The 27,595-nt window shown below is 44.7% G+C and overlaps 1 protein-coding gene across 1 annotated transcript in view; it reads left to right on the forward strand.

The window, feature by feature from the left end:
• Positions 1–27,595, forward strand: part of EXOC2 (exocyst complex component 2) — a 227,716-nt gene that overhangs the window by 12,824 nt on the left and 187,297 nt on the right. Inside the window, exon 3 of the mRNA XM_073678693.1 lies at positions 19,550–19,676. Coding sequence (XP_073534794.1) covers positions 19,550–19,676 — 127 coding nt within the window. The remainder of the gene's footprint in view (positions 1–19,549; positions 19,677–27,595) is intronic.

Raw genomic sequence — 27,595 nt, forward strand, 5'->3', positions numbered from 1 at the left:
GCCCAGTCGGCACTACTTCTCAAAGAAAGGTGTGCCTGCGCGCCACCAGCATGTCGCACACAACATCACCGCTTCTTTGAGAAACTCTGTGTGTGACAGGGTGCATTTCACCACAGACACTTGGACGAGTAGGCATGGACAGGGGCGTTACATGTCGCTGACAGGGCACTGGGTAACTATGGTGACAGCAGGACAAGGGGCTGCTGTCCAAGTCTTGCCGTCCCCGCGAGTTGTACGTCAATCCTCTTTATCTAGAAGTTCCTCCACTGCTTCTGCCTCCTCAACCTCCTCTCGGTCCTCCACCTGCACCCAAAGGCTGTCTGGTAATGCCACCTGCTTTCTAACTGCGCACCTCCTTACTATGCTGGCAGCAGGGCTCAACGGCATCAGTGTTTACTTTGAAATGTCTGGGAAATGTGAGTCACACAGCTGAGGACTTGTGGTCAGCTCTGGAGACCCAGTTTCATGAATGGTTGTCTCCACTGGACCTGCAACCAGGGAAGGCCGTGTGCGACAATGCTGCAAACCTGGGTGTGGCCCTTCGCCGGGGCAATGTTACACACGTGCCTTGTATGGCTCACGTGTTGAACCTGGTTGTCCATAAATTTTTAGCCCACTATCCCGGACTAGATGGCCTTCTGCAGAGGGCACGGTCACTGTGTGCTCACTTCCGCCGTTCGCATCCCGCAGCTCAACGACTTACATCTCTACAGAAGTCGTTGGGCCTGCCAGTTCACCGGCTGAAATGCGATGTGCCGACACGGTGGAATTCAACTCTGCACATGTTGCAGCGACTGTGGCAGCACCGACAAGCCCTGGTGCAATAGTTTCTGACGTATAGCCTGGGCCAACGAGATCCAGAGGTGGGGCAAATCACACAGCAGGAGTGGTCTCAGATCAGGGATCTATGAAGTTGACGCTGGGGGTTGTAGTCACTGTGGCGGTGACCCGGTCCGTTACCCAGGGCGGTCAATCCAACGGTAATTTGTATATATGGATTTTATAATGTCCGACTACGCCACCTGTGGAGTGCGGCCAAAGGGGCCGCCGCTGCGGAACAGTCCTCTGAAGCTGGTGGTTTTGCTGCAATGGTATTATTACTCACCACAGGAAGAGTGTAGCTTCAGGGCAGTGTGGGTGGATGATGGTGGTTGTAGTGCAGGGAGTCAGTAATGAACACAGAGTCCGTGTGATGCAGTCCCAAGATCTTTACTCACAGTTGTTGCAGTCCAGATTACAGGTACCAGAGCTATCTCACCCGTCGTGCTGTGCGTACTCAGTGAGGGGCTCAGTCCACCCCCAGATAGCTCCGGAGTACTTAGCAGGACCCCCTTCTGTGTGTCCTTTCTCTGGCCTTCTCCCTGCACCTCACACCCAGTGACACTTCTATCCGGTATCCTCGGGCCTTGGCGGGCGACTTGTGTTCCGTCCCCTGGGTCCTATGTGGCTACCTTCTTAGGGAGACTGGTGTGGACTTTTGCCTGCAGTACATGAAATGCTGCAGCCTCCGGTTTCTAGTTGAGCCTTGCTGTTTCTCCTCTAGTTGAGGGACCGGTTCCCCTTATCTGGCCTGACCCCTCTACCTCCTGGTAGCAGCGGGAGTACAGGTGGCCTTCTGCACGGCCCGTAGCCCTAGGGTCCCTTCGGTTCCTGGAGCCTTCCTGCTCCCACTCCTCTCTTCTCTCCTTCAGTCCTGGGCCTCCCAGGCTAGGCCCGCCTCCGGAGCAGAGCTCATGCCGAGCCTCTGCTCCTGTCACTTTTCCTCCTCTGACTGGCTTGCTCTTTCTAAGATGGCTTCCTATTTATACTCTCCCTGTCATGTGCTCCCCTAAGCTGCTCCCCTAAGCACCCACTACATAGGATCCTCCCACCAGCTAGGGACCTGGGACTGTGCTCTCCCTTAGGAGCAATCTCGCCCTAACCCCACTGCGGGTATGTGTTGGATGCAGGTGTTAGGGTCCCGAGCCATACGCCTTCCTTACCTGAGGGTGAGATACCACACCTCTGGGTGAGATGCAGTAACTCTGTGGTGACTGCACCCTCAGGGGCGCCACACACCTTTCTGCACAGTTTTGAAATGGCGACGAAGATGTTTAGTGCTGACGACGATGCCATTATCAGCATAACTATTCCGGTGATTTACATGCTGGAGCACACATTAAACAGAATTCAGAGTCAGGTGGTCGGACAAGAGGAGGTGGAGGAAGTAGAGGAGGAGTCATATGCGGAAGGGATAACATCTCCAAGGTCCAGACGGTTGGCAGCACCAAGGAGGCAGGCATGGGAGGGTGGGGGAGAGGGATTAAACAGGGCGCATGGTAGCAGCCAAACTGTTGAGGAAGGTGCAGGAGCCGAGGAAGAAGTGGAGGATGAACTGGCGATGGGCATGGAAGACTCATCAGATGAGGGAGACCTTGATCACATTTCTGTTGTGCGAGGTTGGGGGGAGAGGGCAGAGGAAAGAAGCATGATTCTTACCTCGCTACCAACACAACAAGGACTTGGTCCTCCTGGATGCGCAAGACACATGAGTGCCTTCTTGCTGCACTACCTGCAACATGACCCTCAGATTGCAGAATTCGAAGTAATCTCGACTACTGGGTTGCCACACTCTTAGATCCCCGGTACAAAAGTAAATTTGCCGAAATAATTCCTGCCATAAAAAGGGATTGACGCATGCAGGAGTATCTGCAGACGCTGTTGCAGAATCTTACATGTGCTTTTCCACAAAACACCAGTGGTGCACGAAGTGAATCTCACAGTTCTAACTTGCCAACCGCGGGACTGTCGAGTCTTCGTCACTCAAACCGTAACAGTAACACAGTATCTGCTGGTAACAGCAATTTTGTGAAATCGTTTCACCACTTTTTTAGACCATCCTTTGCAAGGCCACAGGAGACAAGAAGTCTGACACATAGTCAATGCCTAGAGAGGATGGTGCAGGAGTATCTCCAAGTGAACATCGAAGCCATGACTGTGTCACTGGACCCTTGCTCATTTTGGTATTCCAATCTGGAAAAATGGCCGGAGCTCGCCACTCACGCCTTGGAGATCTTGTCATGCCCTGCAGCCAGTGTTCTCTCTGAACGTGTGTTCAGCGCTGCTGATGGTGTGCTGACAGATAAGCGCACGCGGCTGTCCACTGAGAATGTAGACAGACTCACGTTCATAAAGATGAACAAATCATGGATTCGCAAGGACTTTTCTAATCCTGTGTTATCCTTGGGAGGCTAAAAGCTTGAGGATTTGGTAATATCACCTCACCAACCGTTTTAAGCAACTGTGGGGCAATTGATGCCACTTAACCGTAGAACGCATGACCATAAAAATCTACACTTTCATATACCTGGGGCCTTTTAGGCCCGTGTGCAAATAACATTGAATAACTCAAACTCAAATGACAAACAACTATATACATGAAGAATACCTAGAGTTTCAAAATTCTAACTAAAGTAATCTTGCAGAAAATAGAAAACAATTAACAGGGCGGGACTGCGAGGCCCCAGGTATGCGTTCTAGGGTTAAGTGGTGTCTGTGCCACAATTTTGGGAAAAAATGGAAACTCTTTTTGGAGTCCCCTTGCTGTGTCTTACGTGACGTTGGCATCGTCAATTCCAGGTGGGTTGGGTCGCTCCCCCCCCCCCCCTTTTAACTGTAAGAAACTACATACACTATGGCTTGGGGTAACACAGATGATTGAGTCTGAAGAGCTGTTTACTCAGAGGTTTGCTCCAAATCTTCAGTGTCTGCTAGTCAGCGTAGAATTTTTAACTGCATCTAGCCTAGGCAATACTTTGGGCGTAGTAGCCCAGCTGCGAAGCAAGCTGCACCGCCTGTGTATCTAATAAGAATTTTTAAATGCATCTAGCCTAGGCAGACTGTGGGGACCCCCAACCAAACCCAGACGCTCAGCCCCCCTACCGCCCCCCTTTCCTTGACAATACAATAATGTAACTCTTACAACTGGATGGGTGAGGATCGGTCACAGCTTTATTAACTCTTTATACTCATTCCATTAGAAAGACATTTTATTTCTAAAATAATTCAGCTTGTTGCAGCATGCCCTGGGTCTCCACTCCGGCAACTTGGCCAACAAGTATAACTCTCCAACATGTCCTTTCTATTTCCAGGCCACGGAGGATCCTGCGTACTCGTATGCAGGACTCTGACCCCCACCCATCACTCTTAACGCTTGTTCCACTCCGTCCTGGAGTCCTGACAGGAATATGTCCAGTCCAATATCCATTAAGTGAACACCGTCGGGCCGTATGAGGCCTGCTTTATCTCCTTCCAGTTGTCGGTGTCGTACCACTACACCGCCTCTGTCTCTTCTAAATTTTGCCATCCGAATATTTATTACCCGCCTTGTCCGTTCGATGGCCGTGATGTCTCGCGCACCTTGCCATACCGCTATCGGCACAATCTCTGACCATACTATAGCTAGTTTTGTGAAAAATTCTCTGAAGCGCTCAGTGTCTAGTTTCATTATTGCCATTAGTTATGCGCTCTTGTGATGACCTAGGTTGTTTCCCCCGGCCTGTATAACTAAGATGACCAGACATCTTGCCTCTCTCCCTACCTTGATTACCTCCATTAGTACCTGTGGCCATAGCAGGCCTCTAATACCTCTCCAGTTGAAATATGTGTTATGAAACTCTAATTTCCTCCCGCCTGGGCGGACTTTCGCCCTTTAATCTGCCCAATATATATACGAGTGGCCTATCACCCACACTGTTGGCTTAGCGTCACCTGTAAAAGAAACAAACCACGTTAGGATAACAAGTCCGGTCTTATGTATCTTGCCAAACACGTGGATCACCATCTCTCTATCCTCTGAACTTCCTTTTCTGACAGTCCTGCTCTTGCTGCTTCTGTGGCCGCGCCTATGCGGAATGAGTGTGTCCCGTAATCTTTGGGGTGGTTCCCTGCCGATGTTATGCATTTATTAAATATAGCTTGGAACTGGTATCTTGATAATGGCGTCCCATCAATGTGTGATAGGAACAAATTACTTTGTGATCTGATGGTTAGATATGGTTTTACTATTGTTACCCGACTCAGTGTACCGTTTGTGGGTTGTAGAAGTACCCAAGTGCCCCTGCCCGCTGGAACCATTTTCGATTTGTGTATGCGTAGACGTATTGCATTATTGCCTATGACTACGTCCTGGTGTAATAAGCCTCCACTGGTGCTAATTTTGGATTGAGGGACTAATTCGCTTATGCATAGCGCCCCGAAGAAGGCGATCACAAATGCAGTAGACAGTAGTGTTGCTTCAAATTGTGAGTGTCATGTTAATGGTGTTAGGGATATGATGTGAGAAATCAGTTTTAGTGACACGGGACGGGACGTCTACACTCCTGACTTGGCTGACCCCTTTTCCACCCTTTTATGGATTGTCTGATGATGAATCTTTGTCACATCTCCCCAATTCAGTAGTTGGAAGTGAAATGCTACTCTGGTCAGACACCGCTGCGCTGACGCCCCTGATATGCCCCTCATCATTAGCTGGTGGAGAAATTCTATGGTGACTTGTGATCTGGCTTGTTCACATTGGTCAACCCGTCTGCCTGCTACTAGTCGTGTCCACTCTTCCCATGCCTTACCGTATGCTTGCCATGTCGACGGGGCAACTGACGCTCTGATTAATGGCATCAACTATTCGCCACTAGATCCCATAGGGAAGGTGGGCAACTGTTGTCCCGATGGGTGGGCATTGTGGAAGAGCTCTGTGAAAATCTGCCAATTGAATTGTTATAAAGCGTTAGCAGCAGCTTTAGACCCCTCAGCATAGTGGCTAGCGCGGACCCATACATTGTGTTTTAGGCACAGGAATGCTAGCCTGGGTAGTAGGCCTAGCACTGGGAGAGACGATGATGCCATCTTATTAATGCAGTGCGCTAAGCTGGTGTTTTTTGTTATGAAGCGTATATTTTTGTAAGCCAGGAGCGCGCCCCATATTTCTATTGCTACCACTATTGGGAAGAAAAATTATTTTCAGGGCTAGATGCAGCGAAAAATTATTATTAATTGAAAAGCTGGTGGAGCTTGGTATAGATGACCTAATACAATGAGACCCACACACAGATAGAAGGCCAAATATTTTTTTAGAGCTAGATGCAGACAAAAATATATTCAGTTTGCAACCTGATGGAGGTCTGTATAGATGGATTAATAGAACAAGTCCCACACACAGCTAGAAGCCCAATATTTTTTCAGAGGTAGATGCAGAAAAAAATATATTCAGTTTGCAACCTGATGGAGGTCAGTATAGATGGATTAATAGAACAAGTCCCACACACAGCTAGAAGCCCAATATTTTTTCAGAGGTAGATGCAGAAAAAAATATATTCAGTTTGCAACCTGATGGAGGTCAGTATAGATGGACTAATACAACAAGTCCCACACACAGCTAGAAGCCCAATATTTTTTCAGAGGTAGATGCAGAAAAAAATATATTCAGTTTGCAACCTGATGGAGGTCTGTATAGATGGATTAATAGAACAAGTCCCACACACAGCTAGAAGCCCAATATTTTTTCAGAGGTAGATGCAGAAAAAAATATATTCAGTTTGCAACCTGATGGAGGTCTGTATAGATGGATTAATAGAACAAGTCCCACACACAGCTAGAAGCCCAATATTTTTTCAGAGGTAGATGCAGAAAAAAATATATTCAGTTTGCAACCTGATGGAGGTCAGTATAGATGGACTAATACAACAAGTCCCACACACAGCTAGAAGCCCAATATTTTTTCAGAGGTAGATGCAGAAAAAAATATATTCAGTTTGCAACCTGATGGAGGTCTGTATAGATGGATTAATAGAACAAGTCCCACACACAGCTAGAAGCCCAATATTTTTTCAGAGGTAGATGCAGAAAAAAATATATTCAGTTTGCAACCTGATGGAGGTCTGTATAGATGGATTAATAGAACAAGTCCCACACACAGCTAGAAGCCCAATATTTTTTCAGAGCTAGATGCAGAAAAAAATTATATTCAATTTGCAACCTGATGGAGGTCAGTATAGATGGACTAATAGATTGATGCTATGCCCAAAAGATTTTACTTCACTAGGTGCAGTAAAAAAATTGGTATTCTATACACAGGTGGTATATCTTGCAACACAGATAGGCTACTCCACTGACTAACACACTCTGCAATAGGCCAAAAAGGATTAGCTTTGCTAGATTCAGCCAAATGCTGTGAAAAAAACTTGCACAGCACTGGCACAGACCTGCCTGGCAAAAACTGATAGGAACTGATGTAACCTAGTCCTGAAAAGGACTCCAATTACAATTAGTCTTTACTCCCTAAGGCTGTGTGCCCACGTAGCATTTTTCAAGCGTTTTTGATGCGGAATTTCCGCAGCGTAAACGCTTGAAAAACGCTTGGTAACACGCACCCCATGGTCCCCAATGGGATTCCGCAAGTTCTATGCACATGCTGCGGATTTTTCCGCAGCGTTTATGCTGCGTTCAAAAATCCGCAGCATGTCATTTAATTTTGCGTTTCCGCAAGCAGAATTGCCTTTGTTCAATGCATAAAAAACGCAAGGCAATTCCGCATATGGAAAACGCGTGATAAACGCGCGAAAAACGCGCGATAAACGCGTGCGGAATTACGCATGCGTTTTTCCGGGAGAGGACTTGCATTTATGCAGCAGAAATTTTCTGCTTCATAAATGCAACGTGGGCACATAGCCACAATCTATCTATTTAAGAGCACAGACCTGCCTGATAAAAGTCGTAGGAAATGCTGTAACCTAGTCCTTAAAAGGACTGCAATCACAACTATTCCCTACTCCCAAGCTATCTGTAGATTTGTGCGAAAATTGGCTTGAAATTAACAAGGTATAGCGCACACAGCAACAGCGGTGCCGTCTAACACGCAGCTGCAGCAGTGAGAAAATGGTGGCGACGGGGAAAATGGCTTGGTCTTATAGGGCAAGGACATGTGACATACACTGCCAATGACACATGCCCTTGCTTGTGTGAAAAAAAGCACTTCGCTCCGTGTGTGCGCTGCTGATAGGCTGACAGATTGCACCTCCCCACTGCAAATGCGGGAAAGAGAAAAAAAAATGGAGATCTTCATTGTTCCTGCAGAGATCCATCCCCTGCCCCTCCCCCCACCCCGCTGTACACTCAAACTGCGTATTAACATTAATTTTCATCATTACTGAGAAAAAATCCAGTTATGATTTTGGTGCACGAACAGTTATCGAACATAACCTCGAACAGCCGAATTTTTCTCAAATTGTTCGTGTTCGCCGAACGGCTCGAACACCGCCCAAAACAGCTCGAATTTGAGATTGGCGAACAGTTCGAGTAGAACAACGCTCATCTCTACTCTCTACCCCTGTATTGAAAGGAGCAGCGGCCTTCTTATCAGACGCTTCTGCGGATTCTGCCAGATTAGCAGCAAGATCTGCGGCCCTGTCTAATGCCGGCCGTGGAGCCGTCTGGCTGAAATGTTGCCCGGGTGGACATACAAACGAAGGGAAAGCTATGTTTTCTTCCGTGAGAAGGAGATTTTCTTTTCGGTGCCTGTCTTGACATAATTCTGGAGAAAGCAGATGACAACAAAAAAGGATTTCCTAAATCTTCCTTCTCAAGTTTTAAGCAGTCCTTTCGGAGGAAGAAATTTGGCCGCAGAAGGACGTCCACAGAACAATCTAGGTGGGAGGATCGTTCCAGGAAAGGGAAAGGGTTTTTGTTCGGCGGGCCCTCCCAGGATAGTCGCAAACCGCCAAAATGACACTCTATCCCAGGTGGGAGGGAGGCTCTCTCTCTTCCTTCCTGCCTGGGAATCTCTTCCAGCAAGTGGATCCTCAATTTAGTAAAATCAGGTTTAAAACTAGAATTTCTGAGGAACCCACCAGAGAAATTTATCCCGACTGCCTTAAGATCCTCTGTACCAGAACAGCGGGCACTGGAGGAAGAGATTTCAGGTCTCCTGCAAAAGAACGTCTTGCTGGAGGTATCACCACAAGAAGAAAGGAGAGGGTTCTATTCCCCCTTGTTCCTTATAAAGAAGGCGGACAATTCATACAGAGTCATCCTCAACTTGAAAGGCCTAAACAAATTCCTGAACATTCCATCATTCAAGATGGAAACAATAAAATCAACGATAAGCCTTCTATTCCCCGGCTGCTACATGGCAGTGTTGGACCTAAAGGATGCGTATTACCATGTGCCAATCCATCACGACTTTCAAAAATACCTCAGAGTAGCCGTAACTGTACAGGGAGTTGTCAAGCACTTCCAGTACAGAGCTCTTCCCTTCGGCCTAGCAATAGCGCCCCGCATATTCACAAAACTTATAGCGGAGGTTACGGCTCATCTCAGGGAGGAAAAGAGATTGATCATTCTGTACCTGGACGACTTCCTAATAGTGGGCAAAACTTCAGGTGCACCATCTTAAAAAAACTTAGGATGGTGTTTAAACCTAGAAAAATCTAAACTGATCCCGCATACAACTCAGATCTTTTTAGGCCTTACTCTGGATTCGGTTCGACAGGAATGCTGCCTGCCCGAGCAGAAAAGAGAGAAAATAAAAAATGTAGTCTCGACTGCCATAACAGACCCAGTAATGACTCTCAGGGGGGCCATGTCTCTGTTGGGGTCTCTCACCTCCTGCATCCCAGCGGTATGCTGGGCCCAATTTCATTCAAGAGAATTGCAATGGGACGTCCTAAAGAACGAAATCATCCTCAGGGGACATCTGGAGGGCAGGTTAACACTCCCACAAAATGTAATTCAGTCTCTGTATTGATGGTTAGAGACAAACACATTCCAGACAGGCGTCCCCTGGGTTCCCCAATTTACCAGAGTGATTACTACGGACGCCAGCCCCAGGGGGTGGGGGGCGCACCTAGACAACCGCCTGATACAGGGGACTTAGTCAGAGGAGGAGAGTCTGGAGTCTTCCAACATGTGGGAACTACTAGCAGTAGAGAAGGCACTAATCAGCTTCTTACCCCTTCTACGAGGGCATCACATAAAAATTCTGTCCGACAACCAGGTCACGGTGGCATATGTAAACCACCAGGGGGGAACTCGCTCAAAATCACTAATGCAGATTGCGGGGAGGATATTTTCTCTAGTGGAAGGAAAAGTTCTCTCTTTAAAGGCCCTTCATATCAGAGGAGAGGACAACACGAAGTCTGACTTTCTAAGTCGCAGGCCATTATTGCAGGAAGAATGGACTCTAAATCACTCAGTCTTCCGCTAGCTAGTGGCGATGTGGGGGTCTCCAGAGGTCGACCTGTTTGCGACCCGTCAGAACAGCAAGTTAAAAAAGTTCTGCTCCCTGAATCCCACGGAAAACCCTTTAGTAGTAGACGCCTTCCAGTGCAGATGGGATTTCTGTCTGGCCTATGCCTTTCCCCCAACGTGCCTAATTCCAGCAGTGTTGAGGAAGATCCGGGAGAAAAGGCTCGAATGGTCCTCATAGCCCCCTTCTGGCCCAAGAGACCATGGTTCTTTTGGCTAAGGAGCATGTCAGTCACGAACCCCTGGATTCTTCCAGAGATTCCAGACCTTCTTGCTCAAGGTCCTATATTCCATCCTCAGGTAAAAGGATTGCACTTAGCGGCCTGGAACTTGAGAGGTCGTTGCTAGAGGGTCGGGGTTTCTCATCTAATCTAGTTACTACTCTTCTAGGTAGTAGGAAACCAATCACTACTAAAATTTACAGTAGAGCCTGGAAGACGTTCTTGTCATCTCAGGGATTCTCCCTGGGTGGGGGGGTTCCCATAACGGCCATTTTGGAATTTCTTCAAAAAGGGCTGGAGAAAGGCCTAGCGGTTAGCACCTTAAAGGTCCAAATCTCTGCCTTAGGGGCCTTGTATAATTATAATCTGGCCGGTAACAAATGGATTTCCAGGTTCGTGAGGGCATGCAGTAGAGCCAATCCAGCCCCTATAATAAGGGTCCCTTCTTGGGATTTAAACTTAGTGCTAAACGCATTAACAGGTTCTCCCTTTGAGCCCCTTAGCTCAGGGTCCATAAAATTACTCACCCTAAAAACAATACTTCTGGTGGCCTTAACATCAGCACAGAGGGTTAGTGAGTTACAGGCTTTGTCTGCACATCCACCTTTTACCTTAGTGCTAGACGATAGGGTAGTTTTGAGACCAGACCCTGCTTTCCCTCCTAAAATTGCTTCTAAATTTAATATGTCTCAGGAGATAGCCCTACCTTCCTTCTGTCCTGAACCAAAAAATAGCAAGGAGGAAAGATTTCATACCTTGGATGTCAGGAGATGCCTTATACATTATTTAGCATCCACAAGCTCATGGAGGAAGGATAGGGCTCTATTTGTCTCCTTTCAGGGCTCCCGAAAGGGATCAAAGGTCTCAAAAGGCACTCTGTCAAGGTGGATCCGGGAAGCCATCACAATGGCCTATACGGGATCAGGCAGAGATCCTCCTAACAATCTGAAGGCCCACTCTACACGGGGCATGGCTGCTTCCTGGGCAGAAAGAGCGGACGTGCCCAATGAGCAAATATGTAAGGCGGCCACGTGGTCATCTCCGTCCACTTTCTATAATCACTATAGACTTGACCTTTCTGCCTCCTCTGATCTCACATTTGGGAGAAGGGTTCTGCAGGCTGTGGTCCCTCCCTCACATACTTAGTTCTCTGTAATTCTCTCGTTGTGCCGTCATGGGTGACAGAAAAACACGTATATTACTTACCGGTTATGTGTTTTTTTGGAACCCATGACGGCACCTTTACATTCCCTCCCTATCACTATGGTGTTCACCTTCCGGTTGGTGGGTGTTGAGTATTCACACGGGTGAAATTCGTTTATGGTTAATAAAATTATGTGCTCTTACCGGAGAGTCCTCTCATGCTCTGTAATCCACTGATGCGGAGAGAGGCGCCGCCCTTTTTATCTTGAAGGTTTCCTGTCCTTGAAGGGCGGATCCCCTCTCTCGTTGTGCCGTCATGGGTTCCGAAAAAACACATTACCGGTAAGTAATATACGTGTTTCTCATTAGACGCATGAATCTGTCAGTCCATATCGGATATCATGACACCTCCTACCCATAAACACAATATAAATACAATTGGGCTTTTCTCTGTACTGTCTGAAAGAGAAATCTGTCTTTGCTGCTCAAAACAATCAATCAGAGCTCAGCTTTCATTTTCTAAATAGCTTTGGTAAAATAAAAGCTGCACTGTGATTGGTTACTATGGGAAACAAGAAGCTATGAGAGCACACATAGGAGAACTATATCTAAGACACATACAGAATTCTTCAAGAGAGGATTATAAACCTATATACAGGGTGCTGGTGACAACGCAATTACATTTATTTGGAAAACAAGAATGCAATGGCTTGAAAATCTCTTATAGCCATATTTTATTCACAACAAGACTTCGATAAGAGGTCAGTCTGTGACTTCCAATGAACTACACACGTGGTCAAAATTGTTGGTACCCCTCGTTTAATAAAAGAAAAACCCACAATGGTCACAGAAATAACTTGAATCTGACAAAAGTAATAAATTAAAAATCTATGATAATGAACAAATGAAAGTCAGACATTGCTTTTCAACCCTGCTTCCACAGAATTAAAAAAAAAAAAATTAAACTCATGAAATAGGCCTGGACAGAAATGATGGTACTCTTAACTGAATATTTTGTTGAACAACCTTTTGAGGCAATCACTGCAATCAAACGATTCCTATAACTGACAATGAGACTTCTGTACCTCTCGACAGGTATTTTGGCCCACTCCTCATGAGCAAACTGCTCCAGTTGTCTCGTGTTTGAGGCTGCGTGCCCACGTTGCGTATTACAAGCGTATATGCTGCGGAATTTCCGCAGCGTAAACGCTTGTAAAACGCATGTATATCCGCACCCCATGGTCCCCAATGGCATTCCGCAATGTCAATGCCCATGCTGCGGATTTTTCCGCTGCGTATATGCTGCGGTCAAAAATCCGCAGCATGTTCATTAATTTTGCGTTTCCGCATGCGGATGGTACCCAAGTCTGGAGGAGAGGAGACTCTCCTCCAGACCTGGGTACCAAAGAAGCTGTAAAAAAAAGAATAAAATAAAGTTTATACTTATCTTCTGATGTCTTCCCGGTGTTTTCCCGCCGTCGCGAGGTGTGTGAAGGACCTGCCACGTCATTGAGTCATGTGACCCATCACATGACTCAATGACGTCACCGAAGGTCCTGCACACAACAGCGTGAGCCGCTCAAGACTCCGGACGGGGCACAGAATGCATCGGTAGGTGAATATAAACTTTATTTTTTTATTTTTTACCATTCTGATTCTTTTTTTTAACTATTACTTGGTCACACTATATAAATCCATGCCGGTTGCATGGATTTATATAGTGTGAACAAGTTGTCAAGCACTTTTCCAAGTGATGCTTGAATCACTTGGAGAAGTGCTTGATAAGCCGCATGCGGAAATGCATGCAAAGACGCTGCAAAGACGCCTCACATACGCTTCTACCTGGCTGGAAAACCGCATGTAAAATCCGCATGCGATTTTCCCGCCAGGGAGAAGCGTAAAAAATATGCTTCATTTCCGCAACGTGGGCACATAGCCTGAAGGTTGCCTTTTCCAGACTGCAGGTTTCAGCTCTTTCCAAAGATGCTCAATAGGACTTAGGTCAGGGCTCATAGAAGCCACTTCAGACTAGTCCAGTGTTTTCCTCTTAGCCATCCTTGGGTGTTTTTAGCTGTGTGTTTTGGGTCATTATCCTGTTGCAAGACCCATGACCTGCGATTGAGACCAAGCTTTCTGACACTGGGCAGCACATTTCTCTCTAGAATCCCTTGATAGTCTTGAGATTTCATTTCACCCTGCACAGATTCAAGACACTCTGTGCCAGATGCAGCAAAGCAGCCCCAGAACATAATAGAGCCTCCTCCATGTTTCACAGTAGGGACAGTGTTCTTTTCCTGATATGCTTCATTTTTCCGTCTGTGAACATAGAGCTGATGAGCCTTGCCAAAAACTTCCATTTTTGTCTCATCTGTCCATAGGACATTCTCCCAGAAGCTTTGTGGCTTGTCAACATGTAGTTTGGCAAATTCCAGTCTGGCTTTTTTATAATTTTTTTTCAACAATGGTGTTCTCCTTGGTCGTCTCCCATGAAGTCCACTTTGGATCAAACAACGATGGATGGTGCGACCTGACACTGATTTTCCTTGAGCTTTGATTTGGCTACAGGGAGGGAGGTTGGCTACAGTCCCATGGATCTTAAATTTCTGAATAATATTATTCTAAATATATATACAGTACAGACCAAAAGTTTGGACACACCTTCTCATTTAAAGATTTTTCTGTATTTTCATGACTATGAAAATTGTACATTCACACTGAAGGCATCAAAACTATGAATTAACACGTGTGGCATTATATATACAGTTATATGAAAAAGTTTGGGCACCCCTATTAATCTTAAGCTTAATGTTTTATAAAAATTGGTGTTTTTGCAACAGCTATTTCAGTTTGATATATGTAATAACTGTTGGACACAGTAATGTTTCTGCCTTGAAATGAGGTTTATTGTACTAACAGAAAATGTGCAATCTACATTCAAACAAAATTTGACAGGTGCTTAAGATTAATAGGGGTGCCCAAACTTTTTCATATAACTGTATGTAAAATAAGTATAAGAGCAGCAGTGATAGATACAGTATCACAAGCAGAAGCCAGGGGAGATAGGCTGATACTGTATCTATCACTGCTGCTCTTATACTTATTTATTTACTCACTTATATAGCGCCATTAATTCCACAGCGCTTTACATACATTATTGCCACTGTTCCTATTGGGGCTCACAATCTAGATTCCATATCAGTATATCTTTGGAGTGTGGGAGGAAACCGGAGAACCCGGAGGAAACCCACACAAACACAGGGGGAACACGCAAACTCCTTGCAGATGTTGTCCTTGGTGGGATTTGAACCCAGGACCCCAGCGCTGCAAAGCAACAGTGCTAACCACAGAGCCATCATGCTGTATATAGGACATATATAGGACTGGGAGAAGCGCAAGCACAGTACAATGAGACTTGTCTCCTTCTGCATAGCCTGAGGCACCTTGAGAAATGTCTGCATTAGGGGAGCCATTTCTGGGGGGAGGTGGGGATTAACATGGCAAGCATCGCAATTATCGCACATGAACTAAAACGGGCATACCCAAGAACCTCTACATTATTCTTTAATAATAGCTTATTCTGCACCATGTAAGCACAAACCAATAAATACTGAAGGGATGCTAGAAGTTTAATTTATCTAGATTTTACATTTTTAATTAATTGAACTGAAAATTATAAGACAATAGAAGTGAAATTATTAATATTAACCCCTCAATGTTCCATAATGTACAATTACGTCACAGAATTGTGTCACGGTGTTTACAGCGGGCTCTACACAGGTCAATTTATTAATTATTAATTTATTATTAATAACTGCAACAAAATCAGGCCCTCAATATATTTCTGAAAATAGAGCCACCTCCTTTAATGCCAACCTCCTTGTTACATCAATTGTATGCGCCAGCCTACATTCACCCAACAGAAGCCAAATAGAGCCCTTTTCCCCTCCATTGGGATAGTATTATTATTATTTATTATAGCGCCATTAATTCCATGGCGCCTTACCTGTGACTGTACGTGAAAATACCTTTATTGGCTGTATAGACTTGCAGAGTCTGCTGCACTGTTCCCAGCTCAGGCATCCTACAAGAAAACCATATATTGCACTATATTATCTAATATAGAAGCCTATAGGAGGTATATGTCGCTCTATGCCTATACAGTGCTGTATGTCGGAGGCATCCATCGCAGGCATATGTCCGAAAAGCCCCCTGACATAACCTCCAACAGACACTGCATTGTGAGACGACCCCTGCAAAGTGTCAGGGCAATGTCCTTTTCTTGTAACAAAAAAAGTACTTTTTCTACCACAGCAGAAAAAGTATCCAGCAGAGGTAATCCAAATGTTTATCTCCCTACAGCAGTGGGGCAGTGTATCTTTGTTAGGACCTCCCAGAAGCGAGCAGGAGTTAACCCTTTCTTATGCCCTGCAGGCCATATGAAATTCATTTAAGCACCTTTAATTCAAATTTTGGTGTGTATGTGTTTATATACATATATAGTGTGTCTAGATTTTGTATGTACTAATATTATACACACAGTATAATATATCTGCATAATATGTTTGGTACACCTTTATTGATGGCTCTTTATATATGTGTTCACTTCACCTTATCTATTGCTTGAGAAAGGCTCTGCTAGATCTAGATAGATGTGTGTGTGTGTGTGTGTGTGTGTGTGTGTGTATATATAGATAGATGTGTGCGTATATATATATTTATTACTGTGCTCAGCATAAATGAGTGCATCCCAATAGATTTCTTAGTTTCCTTTCGGAATCACCATTTTCTATGGAATACCACCATACTACAAAATACTCCCACAAATGTGGGTTAGTTATTACAATCAAACAAGATTTGTTATTTTGCACACTCCAGAAAATGAATTTTCCTAACAAATTCAATCAAGATGATGATGCAAAAATTGGTACACCCCAATGAAATTCACAGGATCAAAGCTAAAGTTTAGACTGCAACATTTTAATTAACATGACTTCAACCACAGGTAAGTCTAATTAACTTTACACAAGAAAGGTGAAGGCTACAAAGCTTTACTTTGTCAGTTAGAATACTACAGCAAAAGTTATACAAAAATGTAAGAAAGATGGAACTGCAACCATCTTCCAGAAATATCCAAGCTGACCACGGAAGGTAATACCTAAACAGGATTGCCTTCTGATGAGAAGGGTAGAAGAAAATCAACATGAAAATTCACTGCAGTTAGCTAAAGAAGTAGAAAGTCAAACTCTGGTGATTGTTGCCCATGGCACAATATGGCGCACACTGCAGAGGAATGCCATGCATGAGTATCGCCCACAAAGAAAGCCTCTCCTAAAGCCCATGCATAAAAAAGCCCACCTACAATTTGCCAGGGCCCATGCAGAAAATTATGAAGATTACTGGAACTTTATATTCAGGAGTGATGAGACCAATTTTTTTTGGAATTGATGACTTCAAAACTGTATGGAGTCACAAAGGTGAGGAGTAAAATGAAAAATGTATGGTGCCTACAGTGAAACATGGTGGTGGCAGTGTCCTTATGTGGAGCTTCATGAAAGCTGCTGGTGTTGGGGAGCTACATTTCATTGATGACATCAAGAATTCACAGATGTACTGCTATACATTGAAAGAGAAGATGCTACCATCACTCCGTGCCCTTGGTAGATGTGCACTTTTCCAACACAGCAATGATCCAAGATATGCATCTAAAGCCACTATTACATTTCTGAAGAAAAGGGTGAAAGTGATTCAGTATCTAAGTATGTCTCCTGATCTGAACCCAGATCAAACAGAGGTGGGGAATTCTGAAGAGACAAGTTAGGCATCACTCTCCATCCAGCATCCAGGCTGTAAAAGAGGTCGTTCTTGCAGAATGGAAAAAGATGTTGCAATATGACGCCAACTTGTTCTTTCCCTGCTTAGAAGACTTGGTGCAGTTTTTAAAATTCATGGAGGTAATACAAAAAACTAGATGTGGTAGTTTTTGATGTGGGCTGTACTCATTTTTTGGATCAACCAATTAGAGTAAAACTGAAGATTTCGTAATGAAAATTAAATTATATTATTTTCCTTACTTTTCATGTTATGGGTTAATAAAATGCTCCATGAAACTCAGTCTTGTCCAAATTTTGGTAATTGTTCTGTGTGATACTGATCAAAATCTTCCTTTTCAAAGTGGTGTACTCATATATGCTTAGGACTGTGTTTGTGTGTATTGTGACAAAGTCACTGGCAAAGTACTGAAGGGGAGATATGTTTCACTGAGGCTATTGGCTTCAGTGATTTGAAATCTGGAAGTTTGCACCAGCACACTAAGTGCTGAGAGAGGTTAATCAACCATTTTAATGGCTGGGTTTTATGTGAACAGCCAAAGAGCGGGTGGGAGGATGTTCATATCTCCACCCCGGGGTGTGGTCTGAGATAGAAATAGCCAGCCTTTTGACTCACTAGTTGCTCAGTAAGGCTGGAGAGAGGAACTCCAGCGCTTTGTGTTCTGATAAGGAAAAGCAGAACCACTGTATGGTTGCTCTCCTGAGTGGGTGGATTCCCGCAACAACATGGACTGTGCTGCATGTTATGTTTTAGTTTTTCCTTAGGCCAGAAAGGTCGTGTTTATTTTTGCTAACTCTGCACTGGCTTATGAAGCATCTTTAAATAAACCAGTGAGAGATTTAAAGAGACAGCGTTCCAGTGTCTACCTCCGTGTGCAACCGAGTGGGCCGATCTACCATAGTGTGTATATGTGTATTTATATATATATATATATCTCTTTAAAAAGCGTAAACTCTAATGCGTAGCTAGGATCTTTGCTTTGGGCATTAATCTGTGGTCAAATGGCCTGTCCTGTATTCAGTTGACCTGCGGCGGCACTCTTCTTAAATTGAAGTTCCGCTAGCCCAAGTAGTCTGTTTAAAGGGAAGTTGTCATCAGGTTTCCCGTTATTAAACTGCTGCAAGTACGTTATGCATCTCCTAATTGGAAATCTTATGCTCAGTGCCATGTGCCCCTGCATACCAGCATACCTCTGAAAATTATCTTTATATCTTTATTCACTGCTTTGCTGCATGGTCCTCCTCGCTGAGCCGTCAGATGGGTATGTACAGACCAACCTTGGCGCATGCTGTGAGCTCGCTATCCAGGTCACATCAATCAAAAGAAGAAGAGATGGGTAAACGAGCTAACTGCAAGTGCGGAGATCCATACATGATCATTGGACCTCTCGGCACCACGTAGCCCGTAGGAGAGCAGTGATTAAAGATCAATTTTTGGGTATGGAGTGGCGCACGGAATGGATCAGTAGGAGCCTGTTTAGGAAAGACATAATATACTGGAAATAGTTTAATAACTGGAATCTTGATGACAGTTTCCCTTTACGAACAGTCCTAATAAAGACACCTTTAAAGGGATGTTCAGTACATGGACAATCCCTTCCTAAATGAAGTAGTTCCCTTTGCAAAATAAAAACTCTTCCACTCCTCTCCCATACTGGCGCCATTCCAGCAATGTCGACAGCATGTCTCCCATGGCTCGCATGATGAACCCTGCAGCCAATCGACAGCTTTTTCACTTTTTTCGCTTCTCAAAGGTTCACGCCTTCAGACAAACCTCATACAAGCGGAAGTAGTAAAAGCTCAGCAGTAAAATAGTGGCTGCTGATTGGCTGCAGGGTTCACGTGTCATGAGACCCAGTGCCGACATCACTGGGAAGTGTGTACTAGGTGTTTTTACTTCACAAAGGGGACTACTTTTATTTAAACAAGGGTTTTCCAGTTTGTGGGCAACCCCTTTAATAGACTTCTGGAAACAATACCCATAGTTTTACAGTAAAATGACAATGGTAGCCGGGTAGAGAAAGGAAATAATCTGTTCTTGTGCGGGTTGCATGTTTTTTACTTGTCTTGTTGTTGTAGGTATTTTGGATCAGTCAGCAGTATGGGTGGAAGAACATAGTTATTATGACCTGCGCACAGACAGAAATAAAGGAATATCTCCTCTGTCTCAAAGACCTGCTAATCCACTGGGCATTGAGAAAGAAAGGTAAGTCTTCCTTTTCTGTAGCAAAGGGATATGGTCATATTTTCCTTTAGTGGGAGAGAACTTGTATGAGCTGTGTTGAACCCATAAGCATGATGCATTTTTTTGACACAATTTTACAAAACATGGTAAAATTGCAGCGTTTTTATCACTTTTTCTGAAAATTGCTGCAGAAAAAAAGGTGCATTGAGAGCATTGTGTGAACTGTCTTTGAGGAATACTCATGCTGTCTGAACCACAGCTAACATGAAATACAGACTGGCTGCCTCATTACAGACAACTGTTATTTTCTGTTACTTCTGCGGTTCAGGGAAGACCAGCTAAGCAGGGCTGTGGAGTCGGTAAGCCAAACCTCCGACGACTCAATTTCCATGACACCGACTCCACAGCTCCGACTCCATCATACATGACTCATGTTTAAGTGATACATTTACTGTAGCACAGATTCATCTCAGCTAAAAGTCTAGACCCTTAGATCAGGAATAGGACAGACATTTATAGGACATTTCATAACTTTCCCAAATTCTTATGAAAAAATATTCCCCACAAACTGCATTGAACTACTGTACCCAATTTATTATATATTTTAGGAGTTGGAGTCGGTCCATTTTATACCGACTCCACAGACCTGCAGCCAAGTACAGAGAGAAGAGTCCGGTGTGCAGCCCCCTCTGGCTTTTAGCTACCCATTAATAGAGAGGTCTCTTTTCGTTTATAAACTGATGGGAAGACTCTAGAGGGGTCCTATATGCTGACTTTTTTGGACAAGTTCATGGCATATTTTTCATATATTTCAACTTTCAGAGCGAAACATTCGGAGATTTTCAAAGCTAAATGCGCCTTAATTCTGCACCAAATAAAATCTGTTTAACATGCCTTGCACCACATTTATTATGCGTTTAAGTCCGTTTTTGCACCTTGCACAGCAAGCAGGTATAGCCTAGAGTAAATTCGGGGTGACTTTCGAGTGAATGGGGCATGTTCTAAAAGGCACAAATGATTGTCACAAATTTAGCCAACTAATAGGCTGTCTAGTCTTTTCCACAATTTAACATTGTACCAGAATTATAAAAACTGCATAAGCCACTCTGATAAGTTTAGCGCATTTTGACATGGCCTAGTCTATGTCTGCACTGCCTAAAAGTTGGGCAACTTTAGTGAAGCAGTGAGGGAGCCTGCAGGACTTCATGCTGCCTGTAGATTAAACTGCTCACAAGTTCCCTTTAAATCACTGACTAGGACCGCCCATATGACTCCTAACCCCATAATGAGCAGGGATTTTCATAGTTAAATATAAAGTTTTACTCTGTCTTCTCCCACAATACGGTCTATGAATCTGCTCATCTCCTCTTGATTCACGCTGCCCACAAATTAGACTGCATGTTTAGTGTGACAGGTTGCCTTTAAGACATTGTGGCACTTTAGTTAGACACAAATATATTGACGACCTAAAAGGTTTTTTCTTCTCCCTAAATCACATTCAGCTCATAAAATAAAATGTCTGAGTGCAGCCCTTGTATAAAGTAATCCTCTGAACAGTAAGAAGAGGCTTTGTGGGTGTCTAAGACTAGATCTCTAACCATCCACTTGGCGTCGGTGTGTGTAGCTGGATGTGTCATGTGTTTAACAAATGAATCACTTGTTGAAATCTAGCATTTAGTGTCCTGGCCCTTGGCCACTTCTCCTGGTGTCCTCCAGATTGTATCTCTTCCCAGAGTGTAGAGCGATGACATAACTCACTATACATACTGTACACAGAGGAGAGGCTGACATCCAGGCACTGCTCTCCTTGCACCTCTCATGCAGCCACACATGTTCACTATGGGGGTGATGTTATTTGCATTTTAAGGTTTTTTTTTTTTGTTTGCTTCCTAAATGCAGAAGGTAAAATGTGTGCCATTGGTCTAATTTTTAAAAGCGTTGTCCTCTGAAGGATCTGTCAGCTCTCTTTCAAGGGAATCTGTCAGCAGGTTTTTGCAATTTCATCTGACAGCAGCCTGATGTAGGAAAAGAGACCTTGATTCCAGCAATGTATCACTTAGTTTACTGGGTTTCAGCAGATGTGATACAATCAGTTTTTTTTAGATGTAATCTTTAGCAGAGCTCAGAAAGCTGACCCCTGGACACACCCTTGATTAGCAACTTTCTGTGTACATTGTATATTGACAGTAAGCTGCTAATCAGTGCTGTGGGTGTGGTTGGAGCAGGAGGCACAATGGCAGCTAGTCCAGCAGTGATAATCTGCTGATTAAAAGACTCACTGTATTGAAAAAAAAACAGCACACAGCCTAAAGCCCCCGTCTCACGGTTTTGGTGACGCAACAGCGACCTCACCAGCGATGTCGCTATGTGTGACACTTTGCAGCGATCAGGCCCCTGCTGTGAGGTCGCTGATCGCTGCAAAGTGTCCTGGACCATTTTTTGGTCGTTGCCCTCCCGCTGGTCAGCACACATTGCTGTGTGTGACCAGCGGGAGCAGCGATCAGGCTGGTAACCATGATAAACATCGGGTTACTAGGGGCACACGCGCACCTAGTAACCCGTTGTTTTTCATGGTTACGAGCCTGCTAAAGTGAGCGGTAACCTCCCGCTCACTGTAGCAGAGTGGTAACCATGATAAACAACGAGTTACTAGGTGCGCGTGTGCCCCTAGTAACCCGATGTTTATCATGGTTACCAGCCTGCTAAAGTGAGCGGTTAGCTCCCGCTCACTGTAGCAGAGTGGTAACCATGATAAACAACGGGTTACTAGGTGCGCGTGTGCCCCTAGTAACCTGATGTTTACCATGGTTACCAGCCTGCTCCTGCTTCAGCAGCAGGCTGGTAACCAGGAGCAGGACATCGTGGAAAGATTCTTTCCACGATGTCGCTGCTCCCCTGATCGTTGGTGAGCCTGCCTGTTTGACAGCTCACCAGAGACCACATAGCGACGCAGCAACAATCCCTGACAGGTCGTATCGTTGTCGGGATCGCTGCAGCGTCGCTAAGTGTGACGGGGCCTTAAGGCTATGTTCACACATCATGTTTTTTTGGAGTCAATTTTCTGCAGCAAAACCTGATCTCCCAAGGAAGATTTGTTCAGAATTTTTCATGCAGGTAACTTTTTTTCAGCGTTTTTGATGCCAAAATAGAATGTGTTGTTTTTTTTTCCACTGAGCTTTATGTACATGCATAAAAAGGGACGGAAGGACAGTGAAAAGAATGCTGAAAAAACGCACCAAAACTGCAAAAAAAAATCCTGAACAAACCTCCCTTGAGAGATCAGGTTTTGCTGCAGAAAATTGACGCCAAAAAAAACATGATGTGTGAACATAGCCTTAGCATCAAACTCTTGCTGCCCTCAGATGACATAGAAAAAAACCTGCTGACATTCTATTTGACATGCCTGTTTTAGTAAATACTTATATCTTCCAAAAATATGAAGTTTGGAAGAATCTTTTAGAACTCTGCCTCTTGACGATGTAATAATAAATGGACAATAGGCTGTTACCATTCCTCTTGTCAATAGGCTGTGTTATGCAGTGTCAGAATTTCAAAGGGACATTCTCCACTAATAAGTTCAATGGTAACACTTCTTTTTTAATTGATTCATACATTTCCAGGAGGTACAAGCAATAAAAGAGGAAAAAAAAGGGGATAGGTTAAGGTAGGGAGGAATCGGAACTATGACGACTGATCTTGCTACTTAAAGTCACTTAGTCCAGTGGTCCCCAACCTTTTTTGCACCAGGGACCGGCTTGAAGCAAGATCATTTTTCCATGGCCCAGCAAGGAGGGGGTGGGGTGGGCGGGGCTTTGGTCATATGGGGACGGGGTAATGGAGGGATTTGGAGTTTAGTGCATACTTATCATATAGTGTAGACCAGGTCCCCGCCAGGAGCTATGCCAGGAGCCCCACATAATGTGCTGTGCCAGGAGCCGCATCACTGAGGCCCCATCACGCCCTGCAGCAGGACAGGGCAGCTGTCCTGACAGCTGCTGTTCAGCTGCATTTACTTCATCCCAGGGGCGGACACAGACTGTAGTGGGCCCCTGTGCAAGAAATTTTTTGGGGCCCCCCCCGCCCTTCATAAGGCAACAAAGTTATGTAAACATAACCCCCCCTCCATGTGCATCACTCACCCCCCCCATGTGCAGCTCACCCCCCGTGCATCTCTCATCCCCCCCCCGTGCATCTCTCATCCCCCTCCGTGCATCTCTCATCCCCCTCCGTGCATCTCTCATCCCCCTCCGTGCATCTCTCATCCCCCTCCGTGCATCTCTCATCCCCCTCCGTGCATCTCTCATCCCCCTCCGTGCATCTCTCATCCCCCCCGTGCATCTTGCATCTCTCCCCTCCCCCCCATGTGCATCTCTCATCTCTCCCTTCCCCCCCATGTGCATCTCTCATCTCTCCCCCCCCCCCCATGTGGATCTCTCATCTCTCCCCTCCCCCATGTGCATCTCTCATCTCTCCCCTCCCCCCATGTGCATCTCCCATTCCCCCCACTCCTAGTTAATTGTATTTAAAAAAAAATAAAACTTGTTATACTTACCCCCATGCGATCCCTGCAGAATCCTGGCGCTCGTCCAAATCGCTGACACCAGGTTCTCCTGCCTTCCGGTCATGTGACGGCGCCGTCACATGACCGGAAGTCAGAGGAATTATGAGATGTCCTGGACCCGGCGCTTTGCATCGAGCCGGGGGCCCCATGAGGAGAGAGACGCACAAGAGGGGGGCTCCGAGGGGGCTCCTACCGGCCGGGCCCCATACTGGAGTCAGGGCAGTCATGCCCTGATGGCAGCCCTGCTGGAGGCTGGAGGGGCCCCCTCTCCCTCGGGGCCCCCGTTCAATGAACCGGCTGCACGGGCGGTAGTTCCGCCCCTGCTTCATCCTGCTTCAGGACCTGTGGTGACATCACAGTTATGTACCTTGATGTCATCACAGGTCCTCTACAGGTCTACCCTGCGGGAGTCTAGAACAGCGGGCAGCATCCACCCCACACAGTGTGCTCTGAGCCACCGCAGACCAGAGCACACTGTCAATGTTTAGTGATTGTCTGTGGCGGTCCCGCGGACCGGCTGAAAAACCCCAACGGCCTGGTCCTGGTCCGCGGACCGGCGGTTGGGGACCTCTGACTTAGTCTATCGTTCAAAGTCCTGAAGGAAGATGCTTTGTTCCTGTGTCTGTTGAAATTCCACCAATTAGTTTTAAATCATGAGAATTGTGAAGCAAAGGGGATGTGCATGAAGGCGTTAATTTTAGAAAACCTGAGAGATATAGGAGATTCGTCCCTCTTCCATAATAGCCTTGTATATGCTCTCACTCTCATGTCAAGATGACGCAAAATGGAATGATTGTAGATCGATAGGGGAATCTCAGTCATGGGGCAGGAGCATCAACAGGACTAGAGTGTACTGTCAAATCTGTGATTTTTCAAATTACCTTTGAACATCCCTAAGGATAGGGGTAAAGAGCCTGCAAGACCAAAAAATGTAAAGGAATCCAGCCTCCTTATCTCAAATCTCCTGCAAGTAGGGCTTACTTCCAGAATTGTCCTATGAAGACAAGTTGGGAGCCTATACCAACAGCATAGAATTTTCTAAGAAGAAAAAGGGAGGATTCCAGCTCCATTAAAAAATTAGACTTTATTTATAAATCCATTAAAATAGACGTATTCCCAAATAGGCAAAGGAGAAAGGGGGGGCAGGTGGTGAAATGCGTTTCGAACGCAATACAAGAGTCCTTTTTAAAAGCTCTTTGAAAAAGGACGCTTGTACTGCGTTCCAAACGCGTTGCACCACCTGCCCCCCATTTTCTCCTTTGCCTATTTGGGGTACGTCAATTTTAATGGATTTATAAATAAAGTCTATTTTTTTAATGTAGCTGGAATACCCCCTTTTTCTTCTTCTTGAATGTTTCACGTCTGGTCAGGACGAAATTCTGTGCTCCGAACCTCTAAGCCGCTACAGGTGAGCTGGCAATTTTCTTTCTAACATAGAATTTTATAGTTGATCTCCTGAATGTGGGAGCTGATCAGTACCTTATGTGATAAGAGGAAATACTTTGCCTTGTTCGTGGTTAAAGACCTAAATCCACTTCCCACAGTAGCATATTTATGGGTGGTGGTTGGCCAGGAGGTGATTGCAGGACGAAGTAGGAGATCAAAAGGTTGTGTCTAAAAGGCTCTTTATCTAAGCAATTCAGCTCAAGTAGAGTTTTATCTTGTAAGAACTGGCATCAGGGAGCTAATAAAATGTGAAAGTTAATGGATTCTCCAAATTTCTTTTGGGCTGGAATCCATCAAAGAGGAGACTGCAACTGGTGAAGCCCAGTCTTCACCAGCACCAAAATGTAAAGCTCAGTTGATCCGCTTTTATACAAGATTTACATAATGAGTCCTCTAGACTTGGAAGAAACTGAATCATCAGAAGGATGTGAGCTCATGTCAAAGAGTGATTGTGGGACCAATTGTAGGATGTTGTTTCATGGAGCGAAGCTTATGTAAAATGAAGATTTAAGGGGTTGTCCACTACTCAGATGTCCATTTTTAATAACTCTAATGTGCCTAGCAAAATAAAAAAATATATATACACCTCCAACATCACTGCCGCTCTGAGCTCTGTTTCCCCTTGTGATCCCATGACATTGTATATGTCACGAGAGTGCTGCAGCCTATCAGTAGGAGAGTCTGAGGGGACTGTGAAGGCTGCAGCCCATCAGCGGCCACAGCTTTTTTAGTCCTCGTAGTCACTTGCACTAATAGACTGCAGTTCTCATGTGTATACATACCGTACATTAGAAGGGTTGTCCAGTAATGTACAACTCCTTTTAAAGAAGTTGCTTTTCTGATGTACTTTTGTTGTCGGGTCTTTTAATTTTAGATCTTATTATTGTTTCACTGATGCTTATTGTACTTTAAGAAATGAGCTTGTCCAGTGGTACATGTGTTTTACAAAATGTTCTGAATGGATTTGAATAAAAAAATAAAAACCGCTATTCATTTGTTACGGTGATCACGTCCCCTAGGCTAGATATCCATGATGCGGCAATAAGTATAGACTTGCTGGAGACTAGGAAGTGAGGAATGGCAGCAATGGGGGAATGGTGAACATTTGTTTATTTTATGTACATTTTTCTCCTGTTCTGAATATAGTATTTTCTTAAAAAAAACAACAACACATTTTTGCTGGACTAGACCTTTTAAATATAAATAAAATGACACAAAAAGTAAGAAGAAAAAAAAGTAATATGCCCCTTAAATAAATTTACCTATGTAAGTAAAAGTTACCGTATATACAGTATTTGTGAATGTGTGAGTCTTATTTTATACTAAAACCATGAATAATGTGTGTGGTTTTCCCAATCTGGTTTAATAAATGTATGTACAGTACAGACCAAAAGTTTGGACACACCTTCTCATTTAAAGATTTTTCTGTATTTTCATGAATATGAAAATTGTACATTCACACTGAAGGCATCAAAACTATGAATTAACACATGTGGAATTATATACTTAACAAAAAAGTGTGGAACAACTTTATTTTAGTCCTACTAAATAGACTGTTAGAATTTGTATTATGGCAAGAAAAAAAGCAGCTAAGTAAAGAAAAACGAGTGGCCATCATTACTTTAAGAAATGAAGGTCAATCAGTCCGAAAAATTGGGTAAACTTTGAAAGTGTCCCCAAGTGCAGTTGCAAAAACCATCAAGCGCTACAAAGAAACTGGCTCACATGAGGACCGCCCCAGGAAAGGAAGACCAAGAGTCACCTCTGCTTCTGAGGATAAGTTTATCCGTGTCACCAGCCTCAGAAATTGCAGGTTAACAGCAGCTCAGATTAGAGACCAGGTCAATGCCACACAGAGTTCTAGCAGCAGACACATCTCTACAACAACTGTTAAGAGGAGACTTTGTGCAGCAGGCCTTCATGGTAAAATAGC

Source organism: Phyllobates terribilis, unplaced genomic scaffold (genome assembly GCF_046119375.1).
Source record: "Phyllobates terribilis strain yellow unplaced genomic scaffold, ASM4611937v1 Scaffold_4__5_contigs__length_816908805, whole genome shotgun sequence".
Classification (NCBI taxonomy): Eukaryota; Metazoa; Chordata; class Amphibia; order Anura; family Dendrobatidae; genus Phyllobates; species Phyllobates terribilis.